General features: G+C 40.2%; 2 protein-coding genes across 3 annotated transcripts in view; one reads left to right on the top strand and one right to left on the bottom strand.

Moving 5' to 3' along the window:
• The window catches only part of IMMP1L (inner mitochondrial membrane peptidase subunit 1), a 31,740-nt gene extending 12,940 nt beyond the window's left edge, over positions 1-18,800 (top strand). The window contains 5 exon segments of one of the 2 annotated variants that reach the window (NM_001245260.2): positions 755-887; positions 1,651-1,739; positions 2,327-2,453; positions 13,993-14,103; positions 18,640-18,800. In NM_001245260.2, coding sequence (NP_001232189.1) covers positions 783-887; positions 1,651-1,739; positions 2,327-2,453; positions 13,993-14,103; positions 18,640-18,708 — 501 coding nt within the window. In that variant the 5' untranslated portion in view covers positions 755-782 and the 3' untranslated portion in view covers positions 18,709-18,800. 2 annotated transcript variants of the gene reach the window in all.
• Positions 18,351-23,162, bottom strand: part of DNAJC24 (DnaJ heat shock protein family (Hsp40) member C24) — a 34,101-nt gene continuing 29,289 nt past the window's right edge. Inside the window, exons 4-5 of the mRNA XM_030273353.4 lie at positions 20,629-20,697; positions 18,351-19,791 (exon numbers count right to left, since the gene is read on the bottom strand). Coding sequence (XP_030129213.1) covers positions 19,667-19,791; positions 20,629-20,697 — 194 coding nt within the window. The 3' untranslated portion in view covers positions 18,351-19,666. The remainder of the gene's footprint in view (positions 19,792-20,628; positions 20,698-23,162) is intronic.

Raw genomic sequence — 23,162 nt, 5'->3', positions numbered from 1 at the left:
ATAGTGAATGAAGTTTATGTAGATAAAAATGTATGTCTCTTTTGGAACAAGGAATTGAACTTGTTGGAGAATATTTGCAATTATTTGCAATAATGGTTGTCTTTTGAATGTAGTCAGGTAAAACTCCCATTAAATTCTAGTGAGAGTGAAAATAAAGCCATGAACCTGTAAATTCCTATCTTTAATTAGTGAAATGCAATGAAATGTCTATTTCATTTGAAGTGGCCATATTTTACACAGCATTTTTCCTTTTTTTTTTCTTTCAACGTACTGTATTTGCTCAGCAAACTCTATTGACACATCTTAGTAAAAGAGGGAAATCTTGCAGTGGTTTTAGTTCATGATAAGGCAACACTGAGTTTAAGGGGAACAGGTGTTTTGCAGAACGTAAAGCTTGCTTCAATTACTTCAGTATATTTTCCACTTCCTTAAGTGTAACCACCACATTTTGATAAAGAAACATTTTATTTAGATTAGCATTGCAGGAACTGGATCTCCCAATCAGAGTTGGACTTGAATGCTTGGAGAAAAGGGTCAGAAAATGTTTACAGCTGCAGAAGTTTAGCACTGTGCTGCAGCTGAGAACAGAAAGAGCTGATGCCTTATTTCTATATCCACCTCTTCAGGTCTATCTGATTATTTGTTGGTTTCATTACACTGTTGGTTTTGATCCACCTGTTACACTCAAAAGATGGGTTTGTAAATGTTGGATTGCTTGTTCTCCAATGAATGACCCTCTTCTGTTTTGCTGTAGAGCCAGCTGGGCACCGTACCACTGTAGGATGCTTCGCAATGCCCTAGGAAAAGCCTTCCGATTTCTGGGCTACACGGTGCAATATGGCTGCATAGCACACTGTGCCTTTGAGTACCTTGGAGGAATTGTTGTGGTAACTCTTCATTTTCATGACATTTAAAAGGAGATAAAACTGTAATGCTGACATTTTTCTATGTGATGATGCCAATATTTCAGGTTTCTTAATTTTCTTTGAAGCATTGAACACAATTTATGGGAAGCAGGTCCAGCCCTTTTGAAAATTATTGGTACTTCAGTCATTCATGTTTTCTGATGTGTTATTGCTTGAGGCATCACTGAGTAAATGGGAAACTCTAATTAAGCCTTTTGCAGAGTCCATCCTTTAAAAAAGACTGGAGTCACCAATAGGAAATGCCTTTGTTTCACACTCAGGCCAAATTTCTGGATGTTTTATGCTCCTTGCCCCTCCTCCCCAGGTCCTTAACCTGGCAGATACTGCTGCTGGGCATGGGGGAGTTTGGCTGTCAGCTGCTCCTGCAGCTTCTGTGATGATTCTGTGTCACAGAGAAGAGAAAGGGGTAAGCCGGTATGGCTTTGAGCACTGCTCCTAAAAATTTTTTGGAGATGCAGTGCTGAAGGAGTCCATAAGGGCCTGTAGCACCTAGTGCAGTTCAGGACCAATCCCAAGGAAATACGGAGCTGTACCAGAGTTAGAGGTGCCCTAGAGGCTCCCCATAGCTTTTAAATGCATCACACATTCCTTGGAGGAACTCACTTTTAGTTCTCTACATTCCACCTTTTCTAATTTATTAGTATATCATTTGAATATAAGTTTATTTTAGAAAGAAGCAGTTTGAAATAGTAATTTTTTTTTCTCCTTTCTTTTGAATTTGCAGTGTTCTGGACCTTCCATGGAACCAACCATTCAGAACTCTGATATTGTCTTTTCGGAGAGCCTTAGCCGCCACTTTTATTGCATTCGAAAGTACGCTCCTCTCTTGAGACCACATCTGACATTCTCTTTGCCAGAGCTTGTCAGTAACCACATTCTGCCCTTTATTTTTAGTGTATTTTTCTGCTTCTAACTTGTAATTTTTCATTGTGTCTGAAGGATGTTAAAGCTATCAGCACAAATAGCCCAATGAACAACTTGTCAAAATTCAGTTTGGATTTAGTCTGTTGTCACTTTCACAGCTTTGTACAAAAAAATAGAAAAAAAAAATAGGTTTTTTCCTCCCCCTAAATGGTTCTATTGAGTGAATGTAACTTCTTCTCTAAGCAGTTTGGTCTTGAAAACCAACTATGGCTATTAATGGTCTCAGGTTGTAGTCCTAAATGTTTCATAAATCATCTCAATAACAAAAAATTCACTCAACTTGTAAAACTCTGTGAAATTACACCTGAGTAAAACTGAAGAAATCAAAATTGTACACAAGAATTTCCAGCACAATGGACTTTCTTTAATGTATGTGAATATTTTTGGAGTAGATGCATGGATGCTCATGTACTCAGCGAAATTGTTTGTAATTAGAGTTCTTCTGTTTGTTTTTGTTTGTTTTTTTTTCCTCTCAGAGGAGATATTGTAATTGTGAAAAGCCCAAATGACCCCAAATCAAATATCTGTAAAAGAGTAATTGGCTTGGAAGGGGATAAAGTCTGCACAAGCAACCCTTCAGATTTCCTTAAGAGTCACAGCTATGTAAGTATTAGAGTTTCTTACTATGTAAATTAATGATTACTTAAGTAGGCCTGGTGGTCTCTAAAGGATTTGCAATATTTGAGGATCATAATAAATCATAAATTATGATATTAATAAATTATTATTATTGAATATGTACAGTAAAATGTTGTTCTTTTAGACTCTATGCCAAGATCTTTCTCTGCCTTTTGTTTCTGTAGGAACTATAGACAGATAATATTTCTGCTGTGCCCTTTGGAAGAATACTCTGAAATTCTCTGTATAAAGTGTAATACAGATGACAGATGCAGGTGCTTGGTATTCAGGCAGAACTGCTCCTGTATTTTCAACATTAAGAAGTAAATATTTGACTCTGTAATAGCTTTGCAGATTTTTCTTTCAAAATTATACTTTAGTGTATCTCTATTTCAATGTAGCAATATTTTCGTGTTCCTCAGTATGGCTGCAAAAGTAGAAGTTTTCCTAACTTGGCCAAAAGGTCAGGTGATGCAATGAAAAGGGAAAAATAATCTCAATGTTCATTTGTCCTTATGCAGACAGACTTCACAGAAGTTTGGGAAGATCAGTGACAAAATGTTTTTAGCAACTTCTTTTTAGGCTATCATGAGAAAAATCCTCAGGAATGATCACAGAAGAATGTAGGTTTTTTCCTTGTCCCAGAAGCATGTTTGACTGTTACCTCTCTTCAGCACTTGTGGATCCATCAGATATTCCCAGGTGTTTTGAATCTTTAAACAAAGCTATGATTTTGCCCTTTCATACCCACTCCATCCTCAGAATAAGAAGAATGAACGTGTGGCTGAAGTCCTGTGCTGTGAAGGTGGAGAATTTTATGGAACACTTCTTACAGGCAGCTACAGTTTGTGACACATAAATCCCGTAAGAGTTTAGCCTCCATAAAGGCAGCCACCTTCACCAGGGAGCCTCCAGGTACCATTACTTCATTTGTATTGAGCAGCTGAAGTGGAGTTTGTCTTTACTACAAGCAAAAATTCTTGTCACCATTTTGTTTAGCACCAGGAGGTAAGGATATCAGTCATACCCTAGCCTGAGGGTTTGAATTTGTTTCTTTTACTCCAGTGTTGAGGCAAGACACCTTGGGCACCTGCCTCTAATCTGCACACCTGCTGTAATGCCAGAGCCACTGGAGCTGCTGTTCTTAGAGTTTGCTCACTTGTGGGCATAAAGAAGGAACTCCTTCTCTGTTACATTTTGAAGTGGAGGACAAGACATTTAGTTTTTCACAAATCAAATAGTGTTAACAATTTAACCAAGGAAAAACCTACCAAAACCCCCAAAGAACAGAAACCCACCTTTCTCACCAAGTTAAGGAATCCTCTAGCTCTGGTGGAGCTCGTAATTGTGGTGGAATACACATTTCCCAGAGGAGACTGACCTGAGTTTTGTATACACTGACAGAAGACATAAACAGAATTTTTCTGAGCATCTTTTTCCTCACTTGTCTTAGTGTTGATAAGGAATTTCTGGAAAGATTTGTACTTAAAACAGGATATCAACTTTTCTGGAAACACTGAAGTGACAAAGTGAATATTCAGCAGAACAATTTCTGCCCTAGTGCAGGATTTCTTGTCTCCAGTTTTAATTTAAAATATGAGGAAAAAGAGCAGATGGGGATTGCAGAGTCCATTTCCTCTTTTCATAAAGGCTAATGTGTGGAAATACAATGAAGTGACAAGCTTTTGTAATTCTTACACCATAAATTGTATCTAGGAGGAGGAATTATCTAAATGGAAGTGCTCTTGTGCCTGATACCTGTTTTCCTTCTACCTTTAGTGCTTGGTAAAGAGGTAGGTCTTTCCATCTGTTCAGGAGACACTTCCTTTACAGAAGAATAAATTCCCAATGTGGATATCTGTACTTTATGTTCATAACTGAGGCTGGATTACTCACTAAGTAAATTGTTGGGGTGGGGAAACGTAGGCAATTGTCTAATCAGATTCCTTCTTTTAGTGAGTCACTGTGCTATGCACTTTTAACTCAAACACAGAATTCCTCACAGCAGATAATGGCAGCAGATGTACAGAGAACTGGCTGTTTTGTTGATACTTGCCTGAGGTGGGTTTTTGAAAAAAAAAGGTTGTCCAAACTGAGGAAAGGCCTGGGCTGAGGTTCCAAATGGCCAGGAGTGTTGCTGAGGGGTCTGTCTACCCAGGGAAGGTATCACTACTGAAGTGAGCAAAGCCTGGAAAGTGTCATGAATTTTGCACTTTATATTTGGCTACTAACTGCCTTTTTTCAAACAGGAAATCTGAGTGGTGTGTGAATGCTGTGACTCCAAAGTGTGTAAGGTCAGAGCAGTCTTTGTTTTTATTATAGCTAACTGCTCAGCTTTCCTTGAGGGGTTGTCTCCTATTTTGGGAAGTTTCTGTCATGTTGCTGACTTACACAGTAAATGGGAATATCAGATGCCAGCGATATTGCCAAATTAGGCAGCTCAGACCCCTGCTTCAGTCTGTGCTGCTGCTTGCCAACTAGAGGATAGGTTTTCTGAGCTAGCCAGTTCCTGGAGATGGCAGAGTAATGGCCATACAGCTGAGGTGAAATTACCTGTAAGCACCTGCTTTAGATTTGCCCTAAAAGGAAAATCCTTAGAGTCACATTAGTAGAAATTGCTCTTAGTCTGTATTGGCTGTGTCAGTGGTAGTGTTGGCATATTTTACAGCATTGAAGTTAGGGATTTTTGCACTTAGAAGCATTGTCACATACAATTCTTACCCTGAAGCCGAAGAAAATGCTAAAATCAGATCCTACTTGAGGTGCTGGCTCATTCATGAATCTGTTTCTCAGGATGTCTTTATGTGTAGGTAGGAGAATGGAGAACACTGTTTACAATTTGCTCTCTGTAAAATTGCACAGATGAGATACATTATTGCTGCAAACAACCAAGGAGATACAAGAAACAAAGAAAAAAAACATAACATAAGCTGAAGATCATATATAAGTTGTTCTGAAAAGAGGTATTTCAGTGAGTCGAAATGCACGATAGCAGTGGCAGTTACAAATACTCTTGCTGCTCTATTTAACTGAAAGAAGATATCATAAGAGAAAATTTTTGTCAGAGTGCACTAAAGCTGTATCAAAAACCTGTCTCTGATGGAGTTGGATTACAGGCTGATGGAATTAATGCTACATATAAAACCGAGTGGTATAAATTAGGCATGTGCTGAAATTACAATTTAAGTACATATGATTGGAGTTTATCTGTAGAACAATAATTAGGAAAATCTTCCTATTTACGTGAAAGTATAATGAAATTCCTTTTTTTAACAAACTGCTATAGTATTACAAAGTTAGGAAAAGGTAGTTTTCCATTTTGTTGATATCTGGTATGGAATGTGAGCATTAGGCTGGGAGTTTTGCAGGACTTTTTTGGTTTTGTGCTAAATGTACATTTGTAAATAGAAACAAGTACATTTGCTGTAATAAACATTTAAGAATGTATAATGTATTTTTTATGTATCAGAGGCAATGTGTTATGAACCCAGAAGTTAAAAAGGTAAACAACTAATCCTGTATTCAGAACTAGTTCCACTTATTAAGAGATATCCTATTTTATTCATTTAACTATATAGGGATTAATGAGGATTAATAAGGAAATTAATCACAGTAATTTCTGAAATGGTCCCTAAAATTAAAAAAAAAAACAGCTGAAAGGTTATTTTTGATATTCATGCTTTTATTTCCTGTTTAAAAAAGTCTTAATACAGGTTTATAATTCATATTGAGTATCTTACTGCTCTATTTGAATTTGTTTTAATGCCATTTACTTTAGCTTTAATTTCTTTACATACCATATGTTCTTGTGCTGCAGGTTCTATTTACAATGTGAAAAAGTGAGGGCTAAACCATCAGCATCAAACAGCTTGTATGTCATAAACCACCAATATGCTGAGCCTTCGAGGCACTTAAACGAAAGTAGTCCCTAATAATGTCACTTAATAGAGGCAGAGTCTGTAAATAAGGAACTGCCTCGTGCAAGTCCCGGTGATAAAAAGCTGAGCTACAAATCCATATCTCAGCAACACCGTGCTGCTGATCAATCAGCTGCCACTAATGCTGCCAGCCTGGCTGCTGGGGGAGTGTTTGCCTTGTGCTGCAGCGAGCCTCGCCACGGAGATGGCATCTCCTCATCCTGTGGGAGCTGCAGAGCCAACAGAATTCCCAGCATAATGCACCTCACTGTGTTTGCACAGGGCTGTTAACTCTCCAGCAGTTCGTGGCAAATGCAGTAAGATGTGGGCACTAAGAGTAACATAATGTCAAGGCAAATGACACAGAATTGTAATCACAGGGTTTGAATACACCCTGCAAGACACTGAAAAGTGGTTTGATATTTCAGTGCACTGTTGGATAGTCATTTTAAGATATCCTAAATAGCAATTAAAAATAAACCTAACTGAAAAATCACTTCTTTTCCCTTTGCTCTAAGTATCTTAATGTTTACACTCATGGTTTAGTAGTTCACTGAGTAAGTTTCAGTAGTTGCTGATACGGAAAATGAGTAAGTTATTTTCTTGCTCCTCCTTAGCTCTAAGTGTTCTAGAGGTTTGAGAGAAAATCATGCCATAATTCTAACCAGCAGCTGTGCTGAATGTCTGGTGGGAGAGGAGAGCTGATTTGGCATATTTGTTGGTTTGCAGATGGCTCTATATCCCAGTACAGAGAGTTCATGACTCATACTTACCTTGAATTTTCTGAGAAGTTGTTTGAAATCAAAATTCTGATTTGTCAAAACGAAATTGTTCAAGGGAAAAGAAACACAAAGGATTTTATCAGTCTAACTTCCAATATTTCCAGGGTTTCTTCTGCTCAATGGCTTGGTCTTTGTACCTTTGCAGTTTTGGTTTGGTGATACTTGAAAACACGGAAATACTTAATTTTATGATTCTGTTATTCCTCTGCTCAAAGTTCAGTCATAACTTCTGGGAAGCTGCTCAGGATGGTGAAACCAGCTACTTGGGACTCGATGAAAGCTTCTGAGCACATGTTTTATTCTGACTGTAGCAGCTGTGCAGGAGAGATTCAGGTCCCTCCTGATGGAGCTGGCAGGCAGGATTCATGGATTATGGAACCCCTGCTCTCCCAGGCTGAACTGCAGATCTGTGAGCACAGGGCACATGAGTGATGCTAATGGGTTCTGTGTTAGACCTCCAGTTGGGTCTGCACCCACAGGGTTTTGTGTTCTCAGAGTTACACTTTTGGGTGACTCTGTTACATCATCTGTTAGCTGGAGAAGAAAACCCAACCCTTCTTAATTATTGCTGTCAGAAAGGTCTCTGCAAAGTAATCTTTGATGGATTTGTAATCAGTACTTTCTTCTAAAACACTCATCTTCTGGCTAATAAATCTGAGGCTAATAAGAGTCTGGACATACAAATCACAGGCATATACTGAATTTTTGCTCAGGAGTTTCCAAATGTAGCTAGGAAATTTGGATCTGAAAGTTTTGGCTCAAGAACATGAACCAGTTAGTTTGAATTTTAATTGATAATAGTTTTAGAAAAGGAAAGATGATGCATAATTTAAATTTAGGGTTGCGGCTAGAGGTTTTAGAAATGAGATACATAGCTTTTCCAGTTGATTGAGATCTGTGTATTTAACAATATGATCTAGAACTCAGCATTAAATATTTACAGCAATAAATAATGCATGCAAGTGTTTGAATTAACACAGTTGAAAACTTTTGGAACAGGTAAAAAAGTGATACTGAGAGAAATCAGGTATTTTTCTCATTTGACTGACAGCCATCTCTGATGTGAAAACCTCTCCTATTAAGCCAAGAGTGTAGTGATCAAACCTTTTAAGTTCTGTGCAGTCAAGCTCAGAACAGCAGTAGTTACTACTACATTACACAAAGTTTAGAAGGAGCAGCAGTGATGAAACCCCAAACATTGAAATAACCAATGAGTGCTCTGACAAGTCACTGTAACAGCTTAACCACAGTTTTGTTACAGAACAACACCCAACTGTTGTGCTTTATGGTAGTGAAAAATGTCTTAAAATGTCTCAGAAATTCAAGCCTAAGTTAGTATTCCCCTGTGGTGTGTGAGTTAACACTGGAGGTTATGTGATTTTAATATTGGTTAATATTTAATTTCAAAACTTAGGCAAATCTTCATATCTTATTGTTTTATAAATCTTCTATTAAAATTACAAATGTCATAGTACAGAGAATGAATTCATAATATAAATATGTAATCACAATGAATTTGATTTTCTGTATAAAAACACACTAGTGTTTCACTGTCGTCTTCTCTAATAACAGCCTGGACCAACATCATAATGTCTTGTTTTTAATAAGTGCATTTAAACAAACTGGGTCAAGTACCTTATATCTTATTCATAAGCAGCTTAAACTGTTCAGCAAGTGGAGGGAAAATGCTAAACTCTTTGGAAGTACCCATAAATTTAAGGTAAATTCATTCTATTATATTAAGAAATATTAAATTCCAGGTAATTCAGCCTTTTAAGGATACACAGAAGATATTGATTTAACATCTGCTATTCCAGTGTGGTTGCTAGCATTTCATAGCTTTTTTAGCACAAAAAAAGTAAATATAAGTAAAAGTAAAAAGTAAATGCTTACCCTGATTCTGAAAATATTGAGATAATTAAATGTGGTTGGGTTTTATACAAATGGCAGCTTTAATATGAACAACATTTATGATAAACCTACAGAAACAGTGCCTGAAGCGACTGGATCATTAAAAAACGTATTTGTTAAGCATTATTCAGTCTTGGTTCTGAATTAATAAATAAAGGATTAAGGAGTAGTTATGTGAGACTTTAAGTATAGAGTGATAAAACAAACTCCTGCATTTCTGTGGTGTATATTTTATCCTAACTAGATGCAATTTACTTAAATAAGGCAATTTAATCAGTATTTGGTAAATTTGTCATTTGATATTGTAGAATCTTTCATCATATTTCACTTTAATCAAGAAAGGTAACACCTGTGGTTTATTCACAAAAGCTCCTTTTGTTAAATGAACACCCGCAGGCCATGAAGCAATTACATTTGTTGCTTGTACCAAAGTAGGAGGCACTTAAATAGACCTTAGTAGGGATAGATGAGAACTTGCAGACTTTATTCTTTTGTCCAGCACTGAGATTAGTTCTTATCATAGCTCAAGAAGGAAGCCTCTGAACTGAAAAGATGGGAATTATTTAAAGTTCTTCTTAAGTTTGAAAGTTTGATATTGCTGGAGGTGATGTGAATACCTGTGACCTTACAAAAGTTCAAACATCTATTCCCAGCTGATTGTATGTGCTGGTGTTTTTTGAGATTGCAAGGCATTCATGTTTATAAGTCCCCTAAAATCACTAGCAAAAACTGTCTCAAAACAAAAACCCCAAACCACAGAAGCCTGTTTTCAGTTAGTTAAGTTTGGGGGTATTTTTGAAGCAAATAATTTAGTCTGTTAGCTTTATTTGCAATACGTGAGTTTCCTAATGTGTCAATTAATGCAGGACAGGGTTCTTATCTCTTGGGTTTGAACATAATTGAGTAATCAAAGAAAAAAGTTTGGCATCATGTAAAAAGACCAAAAGAATATAATTATTTGATGATTCCCCCCCTTTAAGTAAATTAGTATTTTATACTGGTGAGTATGCATCACATACCTGCCCTGTACTTCAGTTCTGCCACTTTAACTGCACCACTGATTAAACTCAAACAGCTCTGCAAATTTTGCCAGTTTGTCAAAGTGAAAAATGTTTATTTGGGGTGAAAGAGAATGAACTTCTGCTTCCAGCTCAGCTGTTGCCAAGGATAGTCTTGTTCTTCTGGTCTAGAGCCTGGGGAGGGAGCAGAGGGGTGTCTGGTGGGTGTCTTTCACTGTCACACTTTGAAGCAGCACTGCAGATAACCGGTTCTGCCTGAGAACAAGGGAGGTAATCCTCGGATAATCTGCACAGAACAGGGCACAGGGGCTGCTGAGGCAGGGGGGTTGGCTGCAGACAGTCAGAGGCAGCTTTTCACAGCAACCTGCACTGCTGAGGAGTTGCTGGTTCTGCAGAGTCCCACTCATTCTGTGCAAATCCAGCTGCTGGGCGTGTGGGACTTTCCCATCTTTAGTTCTGGCCTGTGTGTAGGGAGATCAGAGATGCTGCCCAGCCCAGGGCAATGCTTTTACCCCTCATCAGTGTGGGTTTGTAGTCACTGTCCCTCTGTGTAGTGGGAACTGTGATTTCAGTGGCACTTCCTGGATGCAGTGAACTTTCTCTAAGAGGCCTGTAGATACCAAAGTGCAACCCTGTGAGCTGCCACACAAGTGGCTTTCCCTCTGCCTTGGGGTTTTTGCAGCAGCAGCAGCACATTGCTGTGCAATTAATACGTTCTTAAATAATTCTTAAATGAAAAGCATTCTTACTAAAGAAAATACAGGGTTTTGACAGTTAATTCTTTTACTTTGGTGAATATCATTCCAAGGTACTGTGCTTGCAGAGCTTTGCAATGTTTCAGATTGAGTCCTGCCTCTGTAAAGGGTGATACTCCAAGTGGACAGTGATGTGGTGTAGACATGGCTTGGTGCATTGAGCCTTGGAGGATTCTGGCACTGGTCTTTTTTTCAAAGAGCTTTATACTACTTTGGTTAATTTTTTTTTTTTTTAATTAATGATTATGGCCGGTCACTGGTACTTGGTTTTACATTTTCCTGTAATTCTTGTCATTTTTATTGGTTGACTTTAATTCTGGGTTGTAGTGAAGTGCCTAGATGATGGACAGATGGCCTCCAAAGCTGCATTATCCCTAGATGAATCACACATTGTGATAGTACTTTTAATGCTAAATTCAGAGGTGTAGGGCCCAGTCATACCTTCCAGGGAGAACTGCAAAAATTACCTTAAGTGGTGAATTTCAGGATGCAGGAAGATGCTTTACTGCAAATGTTCTACCTGGAATGCAAACTGTGAACATCTTGTCTAGACAAGAAATTATTCCTAGTACTGGAAGTAGTTTTATGCCATTGCGGGCAAAAGCAATTTCTTTTCTTTTTTGTAATTTTGGAGCTTGGTAGAATATGGGAAGTGTTCTAGAAAACTTTGGATATACTTGAGTCATGGGTGGTTCTTTATTTTACACAGTAAAAGATGAGCATCACATTCTGCCTGTGAACTGGGAGAAGTGAGAAAGCACAGGAACCAGAACAGCACCAGGGGAGCTGGCAGGGAAACAGGAGCACATTGCAAGAAATGATGCTTTTGCAGCCACATGACATGTTAGCGTGGCTTTGCTTTCTATACCATTTACTCCAGTAGGTGCTGGACAGGGGAGTTTGTACCAGCAAGGTCAGGTGCTGCCTTGTGCTGTTATTTGCACATGAGAAACAAACTCACATGTGAGTGTGGACACAGGCAGTGCTTTGGGTGGGTCCACTGAACTAAGTGACCACAAACATCCAACTACCCTGCTGGACATCCTGAGCAGGTTGAGCTCCATGGATTCTTTGAGGAAAACAGCAGTGACAGCACATGCTCAAACAGAGACCTATCAAAACCACAAAACGCATATTCCACACGGGTTGTTTGACTCTAGATAGAAGCTTTCTAAATGTACAAATTGACTTCTGGTTGGTTTTTTTGTTTGCAAAGCTGCTTGAGTAGGAGGAGGGCCAAAGTCATCTAGCTGGAACCAGCTGGCCTTCCCAGAGGAAACCCTTTGGTGCATGTGCCAGGAATCTGATCAGCCTTCCAAACAACAAAGGTGACAGACAAGCTGAACAGGGAGTTCCTGTCTGGGAGGACGGGGGGAACAAGCAGTAAAGGAGCTTGGCTGAAGTGGTGGATCAGTTAAAGACAAAGGAGGTGGCAATCCTTTATACCTGTGAAAGGAGATGGTCCCAGTGGGTTTCAAAAGGGCTTAGACATTGCTGGGCACGTGTGGGGTGGGCTTTGTGCCCTCTGACACACCTACAGCACCTTTCCTAGTGCCACAGAAATACAGGGCTGCTTGGGAGGCATGGACAGGCTCACAGATGCTTTCTGCAGCGTGTTTCATTCTGCCAAAGTGACCTGTTGTGTCTCAATCCACAGCTGGCACATTTGCCATGGCTCAGCAGAGGGGCTCTGGCAGCAGAGTGCCAGCCTGGGATGCTGGTCTGGTGACAGGCACGTGGCAGCATGGCTAAGCAAGAGGCTCACATTAAAGCCCAGCTTCCCGGGGAGTGTTACCTGGCCAGACACCTACAAGTACCACCTGCAATTTCCTTCACTGGGGCACCTGCATCTGTTCTTACTGGTTTACAACCTGCCTTTACTCTAGAGTGGCATTTCACTTTGTTACCCATGAACTCTCCCTTCTGAAGACTATTGTGTTTAGGGTCTGCATGGCTCAATTCCAAAACATTCATGCTGCTCCTACTTCGAGTTTCACTTGAAAATGTTTGTTTATTTATTTAGTTAGTTTCCATATGTTTTTTCTCTGAATTGTGGTCATAGTAATGTTTCAAGTAGATACTTCACAGAAATGTTCCAAGTAGATACTTGGTTTTGGAAAAATGTATGTTTAAAGTCCATATTAAATATTCTCTAGATGAGAATATGTTGCTTCATTTAAATGTTTAGCCTGGTTTAAAATTTTAGAAACAAAACCCAATTAGAAATGTAATTATTAAATATTTTATTTGGTAACTTGAAAGAGGTTATTTGTATCTGAAACATTTTTAGGAAAACATTACAAAATAGTATTGTTTGTTCCAAGCAGATATCTTAGTTTAAGACTTGCAGGAACAACTTTTTCACATATGAAAGCTTCATACTCTCATTTAGATAACTATTACAGCTATGTTGCTATTTCTCATTTTGCCATTGAGTCAGCCAGTGAATGCCATGAATTTGTGGCATGTAATACAGTTAATGCATAATATATATGGGCAATGAAAGGTCTTTGTCATATAGTATAAGGTCACCATCATTAATTTTCAAATTATAAAAAGGGATTTGCTGTTTTGTGATCATCATTATTGCAATATAATGTGTTGTGGATTCTGCCTGCACATAGAATGAACTGTGATCTTAATTAGAACTTTGACAAGCCTACTCCGATAAAATGATGAGATTATTCGTAATTGATGTCACAATCAATTACCAGTTAGTTCATCATGAATCTACTAACAGGTCTAGCCTTGGTGCTGGCCCCAGGATGTTGATGAGTGTGTGGCTGCCCTGTTCATGCTGTTACTGCGACAGGAGGGCAGATTTTCAGTCAACATCCTAATGACCTCTTTTGAAGTCTATTAAATTAATGACCCTGTCACATTGGTCTAACCTCTTGCATCTTCATTTTGGATTTTTTGTTGCAAACCATTGGTTTTTGAGCACATGATAGAACAGATACTTTGGAGCACTCCTTCTCATCCCTCTAAATCTGGCAGTGGGTCTTACTGGACTCAATAAAATTTATTTCATCACACAGTCATGAAATACAGAGCTCAGAAATCAGGAAAAACACTGTAAGGCAAACTGTGCTTAACACCATTCTGTTCTGGTTTCTTTTTACATTTCAATCTTCTTATAGGTACCTAAAGGACATGTTTGGTTAGAAGGTGATAATCTCAGGAATTCTACAGATTCCAGGTGCTATGGACCTGTTCCTTATGGGCTGATAAGAGGACGCATTTGTCTTAAGGTATGTGCATTTATGCTATCTAAAAATAGTTGCATTAATACATTTTTAATGAGTGGGTGTTAGGCACTGAAACTTGCCTCCCCAACTGCCTGGCCAAAGCAAATGCAAAGGAAAGCATGAACACTCCACCACCTGCTGTAGAAGGATAAATCAACAATGATGCGGTTTTTGGAGGGAGGACGTTGGAGCAGCACTGAGCAGTCTCTGCTGTGAAAATTGAATGAATTGTTTTGCAAGCAAATCCAAACATGATAAAGCCACAAATGTATACATATATGCCCTGCTGCACAGATGTACATTTCATCCTTGAATTCTCTCTGCAAAATAGTTTTTCACTGTTTCAGCTCTGTGGTTCAAAAAACAAAATGGAGGAAAAGATTCTCTTTCCAGGACTTGCACATATACTTTGGACATATAGCCTGGCCTGGCTGCTTTTTAAACTAAAAAAAAATGCTCTGAAGGAATATTGTACTGGATAAACCATCATGGTTTCTTCTCCTTTTGCTTCAACAATTCTACAACTTTATTTCACACTGAATTATTTTTTTATATTATCTGTGTTACTAATTCACTCTTTTACCAAAAAGAAGAAACATAACACAATTTCCTGTCTATAAAAGTTTAATCTAAGAAACAGGAGAGTGTGTATTACACCTGCTTTTAGAAAGCTGGATTTAAAGTTGTGCATTCAGAACAATAAAAAAGGTTTTCTCCAGATACTTCAACACATTCACAAACCCATAATTTAGCACACTTGTATTACACAGAGAAGATTAGATCTTTCCAATTTAACAAGGCCTTATATCCTTAATTTACAGTATTTATGAGCACCATTTGGGAATTTAAAAAAATGAAAAAAAAAACCAAACAACTTGCAGCTATTGAGCACAATCAGTAATTGCTTTCCAAACCTCAGACAATACGATCCCCTGAGCCCTACTGGCAGATTTTGGGTGACCTCTGTTCCTCCTGGCTCACATTTGCTCTGAGTCCGTCCCTGGTTCTGCCCCTTCTCCTGCTGCCTGCCTTACACCAGAGGGGAAAATGCTGGTTCCCAACAGGGCTGTTTTTATGACCCAAGTTTTAGCTTGGATTATGGACTGCTAAGAGACAAAGGATGCTCATCTGCTGACACTCCTCTAATGAGAATGTGGCAGTAATAATGCAACTGAAAAAAGCATTTCTCCAAACTGAGGCACAAGTATAGAAAAGCTGCAGCTGTTTACTGCTTTAATTTTAGCAAATACTGGATATATCAAGAACCTGTGTGTATGGACAGCCAGAATTAGTCACAGCATTTCTCCACAGCAATAGATTTTGTGTCCAGATTGTGCCCTGACAAGGAAGGTGTTTGAAAGACCTTAATGAAGTGACTGAAAGGACTGAACCCCAAGTAAACTCTGCAAAATGGGTGGAACTCATGTACAGAAAATTCTATTGAAGCACTACTTTAGGACTCCAGAAGACTGTCTGTTAAAAAAAATATTAGGCAATCACTTGATACTTAATCAAAATAATTTAACCAGATTTCACAGCAGCTGTTTAATGACAGGGGCATAGAGTAGTGATTATTCAAGATTTTGTGAGATTTAAGTATATGGTGCCTAACAAAAGCAAAAATTATTTTTTTCTTCAAATGAGTGTTTCTAATAGGGCTCTTTATGATACCTCATGTGAGCACACAGTGGTGTTGCTCCTGTGTGCTGCTGCTGCTGCACACTGCAGTGCAGGGCAGCAGATACAGACTGCATGGGGCTGGCTGGCCACTGGCCACTGGCCAGGAAACCTCTGAGTGCTTTTAATGCAGCCTGCTGCAGCTTTGGCTTCTCTTCCATCCAACAGTTTTTACTGCCTTCAGAATGGAAGTTTTTGTGGCTTTGTCTTACAGTGGATTTTGGAGAAGCAGATGTAACAGTGCCTTTCAGTGCTGAGTTACTTTTATAGGAATGGATACAAAAAATTCAAATATAATTTGGAAGTCAGGGATTTCAACAGAAGAGAGTGAGCTTAGCCAACCTAGCTGGCTGAATTTATTTAGCCAAGCTATTCTTGGCAAAACATGAGTGTTTATCTGAAGTTTAGACCGAGGGTTCTCAGCCACTGTTGGTGCAGCAGTTTTTCACCCTTAGAGAAATACCAACACCTGATTCTTGTGCTACCACTCCAAACACAAGGTCATTCCTTAAACGGCTGCTGAAATCAAAGCAGCTGCAAATTCAGTAAAAGCACTGGGAATCCCACATAGACAGAACTCATGCTCCATCCTGTCCTAGGTAGGATATCCTGTGCATTCCCTGGATTTAGGCTCCATGTCAGAACTAGACCTGTGGTGTATCTTCAAAAGAGCTAGTTAGCCCCATTTATGCCCTGTCCATCAGATCAGATCTATCTATGTAGGCCAAAGCAGAGAGGGCAAAGAGCTGCTAATTGGAAGAGCCAGTCTGAATGAGCAAGTCACAGTCAACTTCTGTCAGAACTTTAAAGGACTCGGGGATCACGACAGAGTGGCATGTCTTTGTTTCACAAAGGAGGCCTTCCATCTCTTTCCAGCAACCAGTATTATTTCTCAGGTTCTCCCTGCATGCAGACTAGATAAAACATAATTTTCATTCTAAGTCTACCATTAAGATTACTGTGACAAATTTCAAACTACACTGTCAAAGCACCATTTAAATCTAATTTGATTACTTTCACTGAAAGAAAGTCAAGTTGCAGTAGGTGTGATTTGAGTTGCCTGAAATTAGATTTGTGCTGGAGTGAACAGACAAAAAAACTTCCTTCTCCAGGCCTTTATTGAGATCAGCTTAGATTTGTTATATGGGATATTTTTCTTTCCTTTTACTTCTGTTTGCCTTCAGGGCCAAACAAAGACTTGACACCCAGCCTGCAGCCAGCACAGGCCCTCTGGACAGCTTTGAATTCTGCAGCTTTGCTGTTAACCAAGATCACAAATTCCCTTCTATTGTTGGCTTGTATCTTGTGTGGAACTTAAAATAGCTCACCGGCTGATCAGCACAGAGACAGGACATCACCTCTGTGGTTCTGTGCCAGCAGCTGTTCCTCGTGCTCCTCCCTGACAGCACATGCCAGAACCACAAGTATTGTCTGAGATCTTGCACAAGAGCCTTTTCCTGATGCACACAACTTGAGGTCCTGCTCATGACTCATCCTTCTGCCTTCCTGATGGGGCACAGTGCTGCCAGGGGCTGCCAGGAGCCTGGGGAGGGCACAGCCCCAGCCAGGAGAGAGCTGCTGCTGCTGCCTGCTGCCACGCCTGGCCTGAACTGCCTCAGCCTCTCCTGGCACAGCCTTTGGTGCTGGGGACAAATCACAGGGGTAGAAATAACTGAGTCTTTGCCTGTGCTTCCTCTTTTAAATGAGACAATTATTCTTTCACTCCACACAGAGAGCAGCAAAGGCTCCTTCTGTGCCCTGGCTGCTCCACGATCTCAGAGCTGCTGTTAGGTTGCTGTTCATATACCTTAAGACCAAATTCTAAGGAGAAATAAGCGAGATGAGCAAAATACTGACAGATGCTTCGGGAACAAGGTAGCAGCCCACCTTTCTGTGTCTAGGCTGCTTCATCTTGGGCAGGGGCTGTGAAATTTTTATGGGCTTAGAGCCACAGAGGGTGTTGATTCTTCAGCATCATCTTGCCCTTTTTCCTGCTGAGCCCCTTGTGCCATCTTTGAAAGAAGCACAGACATTCAAGGGAGACAAAGGACAGTGAGCAAATGAATGTCCTTGCTTTCCTATTACCTTTTTATTTTGCATCCAAGACCATCCTACATGTAATTAATGACTCTGCAGAGCAAAGTACTCCTGGGAGCAGCATTCAGTACATGAACAGCTATACAGGTAATTTCTGGAGAGAAGCTCTGTTTATTGGTCAGCATCACTCTCTGACACCCTGTACTTGGTGATGAGCTGTGCTCTTCTGGAAATAACTATCCCTTCTGAGAGGAGCCTCATCCAGAGCCTGGGTGGTGGCAGGCACTTCACCCCTTCATTACTGTTTGTTTGAGTTTGTTTAAGTTTACTTGTAGCCAACAGATCTTTTTTCCCAAGGTTTGGTATTTCCAGTTCAAAGGCCCATCTTGAAAGTACAAATAAAATAAAAATACACTTCACCACAGGGAGGTCCATGTGAGTGGTACTTTTTTCCTCCTAGATGGACCAAAAACCACATACTTTGTCTTTAAAGTAATGAAGAGCTTTACAGGCTAGAAAACACTGGATTGGAAAGATGCTCTTTAGGAACACATTTATTTCCAAGGGTGAAAAAAGCAATGGAATTCATGAGCCTCTCCATAGCAAAGCATATCTCCTCTATAAATTGTAAAATTCACACTATGGAATGATTCCCTGTAATATACAGGATTTATTACTGCTAGTAAGAGAAGCACATCAGTGAGCAAAGTTCTTTACCAAAGAGAGAAAAACTCATCATGGTTATGAAACTATTCCAATAACAAATGAAAACACTGAACTTTGAATTGTGATTAAAATCTCTTGTAACTGTGCTTTATTTTACAGCTATGGCCTCTGAATGACTTTGGATTTCTACGTGCAAGCCCCAATGGCCACAGATTTCTTGATGATTAAAAGACTTAAGCTACTATTGACAGTTTTCATAGTCTTTTCTACTAAAATGAATGGAACTATTTTTGTTTAGAATAAACACAAATATTACTTGACAAAGATGTCTGCGATTACACTTAACTTCAGAGTGGGAATGATACACTTGTGTCATCAGCAAAAATTATGTGCCTGCCATCAGCAGGTGGTGCCAGGGCTGGCACTGGGCACAGCACCAGTGGGGTTCCAGACCTGCTGGTCACTCCCAGGAGTGCTGTGGGGTTTCCTCTGACTGCCCAGTGGGGTCAGAGCACAGCTTCCTCATTAGCTTTCCTCTCAGGAATGATGACTCCACTTGTTCTGACATGGAGAGCCTCAGCTCTACACGTGCTCCTGCTCCAGGCTGCCCAGGTGATGCTGCTGTCACAGGGCAGGGACAGCCACTGCTTCCAGCTGCCAGCCCCTGCCTCCTCCTCCTAGGCTCCAGTCCTTGAGAGGATTTCATGACCTTAAATATTTAGCTTACAAACAGAAAATGGTCATGTTTCCCACTGAACCTTGCTCTTCATTATCTTCAAAGTGTTCTCACATCTCTGCCTCCTGATTGAATTTTGTCATCTGAGCCGTTCAAAGGATTCAGCCTAAGAAGGGCCCAAGGTAGAGCTGCTTCAGACTGAAATTGGAAGAAGCTACTCTGTTGTTTGCTGGGAAAGAAACATTTAGATCAGAAGATACATTCCAGTTGCACAGAACTCATGTTCTGGGTTGGAGGTGTTGAATAATGAGATCTTCAGCTGCAGAAGGAGAATCCCAACCTCATGTCTGCAGAGCTGTGTGAGCAAAGGGGCACTTGTCATTTTTAACCCTGCCTGAACTTGTTCTTGTAGTGCCCCCCTTTGCTTTAATGTACATTTCTTTAGCAGGTGCTGTCACTTGTTCAGTCTTTGGAAAAGTTTGTAACACACAATGTGCCTCATTGAAACAATCAGTGCAGGATCTCGATAACAAGTGAACATGTGTCACAACAAACCAAAGATACATCTTTGGTTTCACTCCTGGAGACACTGTAATTCCCACCACATCGACAGGACAGAGTGTAGACTTGTTTATCTGCCAAAAAAGAAAACAAAAACATCTTGAGTGCTGGAGAAGAATCAAGAATTTATTTGGAATTTTCTTCACAAAGCTACTCTTAGTAACAAATAACCTCCTGCTTCTGGGTTGTAAATATCAGCATCTGTGCTACCATTTGTGACTCAAAAAATAATCTCAAAGTGTTTCAGTGGTTGAGGTATTCTTACACTAAACAACCAGGGCCAGTGGAGTCTCTTAAAAAAAACCAAACAAACAAACCAAAAAACTCCAGTAATAACAAGCTGCACAATCTGATGATACTAAAAGAAAAAAACTAAGTGGTGTTAGTCATATAGATCAAGGATGCTTCCAAAACAGGCTGCTAACCCAGGAACCAAAACAGAAGAAAGGAAAGTAGGATTTTTCCCCTCACAACTTAAAAAAAAGAGTAAAAAAATAAAAATAAAAATCAGCCATTTATTCCAAAAGCGATTAAACAAGAAAAGCCAGAGCAATAGACAGGAGGGAAGGAACAGTGGCAGACGAGAAAAGAAACACAGTCATTTTACCATCACAGGAAGAACAAGAAGATGCACAAGAGATACAGGAAAACTCTATGTACTCTCAATTATACAAGAGGAGAGCTGGGTGAAAAGTGGTGCTGCAAGTGAGCGTAGATGGAATGGAAAACAAATGTAACAGAAAGTTAAGTTCTAATCCAGGTAATCTCACAGAGCAAAACAGCTTTGTCTCAGGAAATACAGCAAAAACAGCACTTAAAGTAAGACAACAATGGTGCAAAGTGCAGAAAAAATAGAAAACATTAACAGGGGCAATGAAAAGCATTAGGAACCAGCAGCAAGGCATTCATACCTTCATTCCAGGACATGTCCTCAAGATAAATCTGCTCATGAAGTGGCCATTCTTTTGTCAGGTTATCTCCTATAAAGCAAACATGACAGATGTTCAGTCTTTTCTGAGAAATTAATGGTTTTATATACCTAGCGGTCAATCAGGTCCCTACCAGAGTCCTGCCCAGACCACTGTATCAGTTCAAGATCTAGTTCTCTAAAATTTTAGTTTCCATAGATCTGCACAAGCTGGAAAATGTTCTCTTGTAGCCAGGAGAAAAAATGGTGACAACGAATTACTGAATTAAGACCCTGAAACGAACACTTGTGTGAAATTAGGGCAAACTTCTGTTTTGATGTAGATGCCTTTCAAAACCTGGCTGTAACTCTAACTCCCCGAGCTGAAATGGTGAAGGTTATGTCTGCTAACCTGTACTTTTCACAGATTTGTGGGACAAACTGTTGAGGTCCAAAGGGACCTCTCAAGATCACCTACCAAAGCCTCCTGCACCCACAGCTGGAGCAAGCTGACCAGGATGGGCAGATTTTAAATATCTCCTCAAGTGGAGACTTCTCAGTATCTCAGTATCTCTCTTCAGAATCTCCTTAGAAAGGAGAAGCCAAATCAAAACCTTCCTATAAGCACCAAGGGAATGTTGTGTGTGAGAGCACCACTGATATTCCTGCAAAGAAATAAATCCTGCAGAAGAAATAAGTCCTGCAAAAAACACTTTAAGGGAAGACAAGTCCAAGTGCTGTTTTATGATAAAGAGTCTCTGTGTCTGTACCCGAGAGATCTGCTGCCATTTGATCCCCCAGACTCTTCCAACATTGAGTACAGCATGAAATGAAAAGTGTACAACATCTACAGGTAACAAAAAACTGAGTTAGAAAACTTCCCGAGCTTCCATTCTGGAATTAATGAAGCAGGATTTCTCTCAAAACTTTTATAGGATTGGTGGTGGAGGTCTGGGTCATGCCTCACTGCTAGAAAGTACAAAAAGGGCAGATGGGCCACCTGAAGAGAACTGGTACAGTGCAAATTCATGAGCTTACCATACTTCAAGTAAAGTAACTGTGAATCACAGAACCACAGCATCATTTAGTCTGGAAAACACCTTTAAGATCATCAAATCCAACCATTAAAGTAATGAAGAGGCAGCTGAGGAAAAGTCTGCTCTCTTTTCTATTCCAAACATGGTATAATACAAAGCCCAGGGAACAGAATTTCAACAAAGCTTTTCTAATTCATCCCTGCAATTGTAATTTTGAAAACAAAAAGACACTCTAACCCACAGGCAAAATTAATCCTTCTCACAATTCCCAGGCTGAACAGAGATTGTTATTCCCCATCTGATGCTCAGATCCTGAAGGATCAGGCACAGCATCTCCAGCTGGGCAAGGGAGGGATTGTCCTGCTCTGCTCTGAGCTGGGCTGGCCTCACCTCGAGTGCTGGGGCAGTTTTGGGTGCCACAATATAAAAAAGTTGTAAAACTATCAGAGGGTGTCCAAAGGAGGGCTGTGAGGATAATGAAGGACCTAATGAAGGGCAGCCATATGAGGAGCAGCTGATCTGCTCAGCCTGGAGGAGACTGAGGTCAGACCTCAACACAGCCTAGGAATTATTCCTGAGGGGAGCAGGAGGGGCAGGCACTGATCTCTGCTCTGTGTGACAGGGACAGCACTCCAGGGAATGGCCTGGAGCTGAGGCAGGGGAGGTTCAGGCTGGAGAGCAGGAAAAGGTTCTTCCCCCAGAGCGGGGCTGGGCACTAACAGGCTCCCCAGGGAATGGCCACAGCACCAGCGTGACAGAGCTCAGGGAGTGTTTGGGATGTCCTGGATCCGTGATCTCCTAAGTCCCTTCCAACTCAGCATATTCTGTGACTGTGATTCTATGAAGTCTGAAATCTGGTTATCTCAAAAAATAAAAATTTTCTATTAGAACTCTTGACTTCCCACATAATCCAGTGCCAGCTCTTGTCAGGCAGTTTTGCACACTGCATTTATTCGCATGTCTGGTTCAAGCAGGAGGAACATTTTCCAGAGATGAACAAAGCTCTTTTATTATCTGGGTCTCCTACTAAAAACATTACCCAGCCTAATACACCTTGAGACGGCAGAAACAGAGGGAGCCACTCAAAAACAGAGGCACAGCCCAGTCTGAGATTGCAAGCAGAACATGCAACCTAATGGCTCTCAGAGTTCTTGTGCCCTTCCTTATTCCATCTGCATCACTGTTACTGCAACCCTGGCTCCTTGTTGGTGCTTGTCCGAAGTAAAGTGGTGTCCCATTCTCCCTCCCAGCCCCAGTGAGAGTGGGAATTACCAGTGCTGAGTTATGTGATGTCTGCTCAGGCTGTAAAACTCTGTGTACAGAGCTGTCGTTTCTGAAACCCTCCCTGAACATCCAGGGGGAAATGTGAGGACCTGATCATCCACCAGAACTTGTGAAACAAATTTTAATTCCCCCGCAGCACAGCCTGCCTGGCTTTGCCATCTATTGGATTTGTCTGACAACAAGAGGTGAAAGGATTCTGCAGCTCCATTGTCTCAAC

The sequence above is a fragment of the Taeniopygia guttata genome, chromosome 5 (genome assembly GCF_048771995.1).
Source record: "Taeniopygia guttata chromosome 5, bTaeGut7.mat, whole genome shotgun sequence".
NCBI classification, from domain to species: domain Eukaryota; kingdom Metazoa; phylum Chordata; class Aves; order Passeriformes; family Estrildidae; genus Taeniopygia; species Taeniopygia guttata.
The sequence above is the reverse complement of the archived record's forward strand: the minus strand, read 5'-3'. Positions and strand labels throughout refer to the sequence as shown.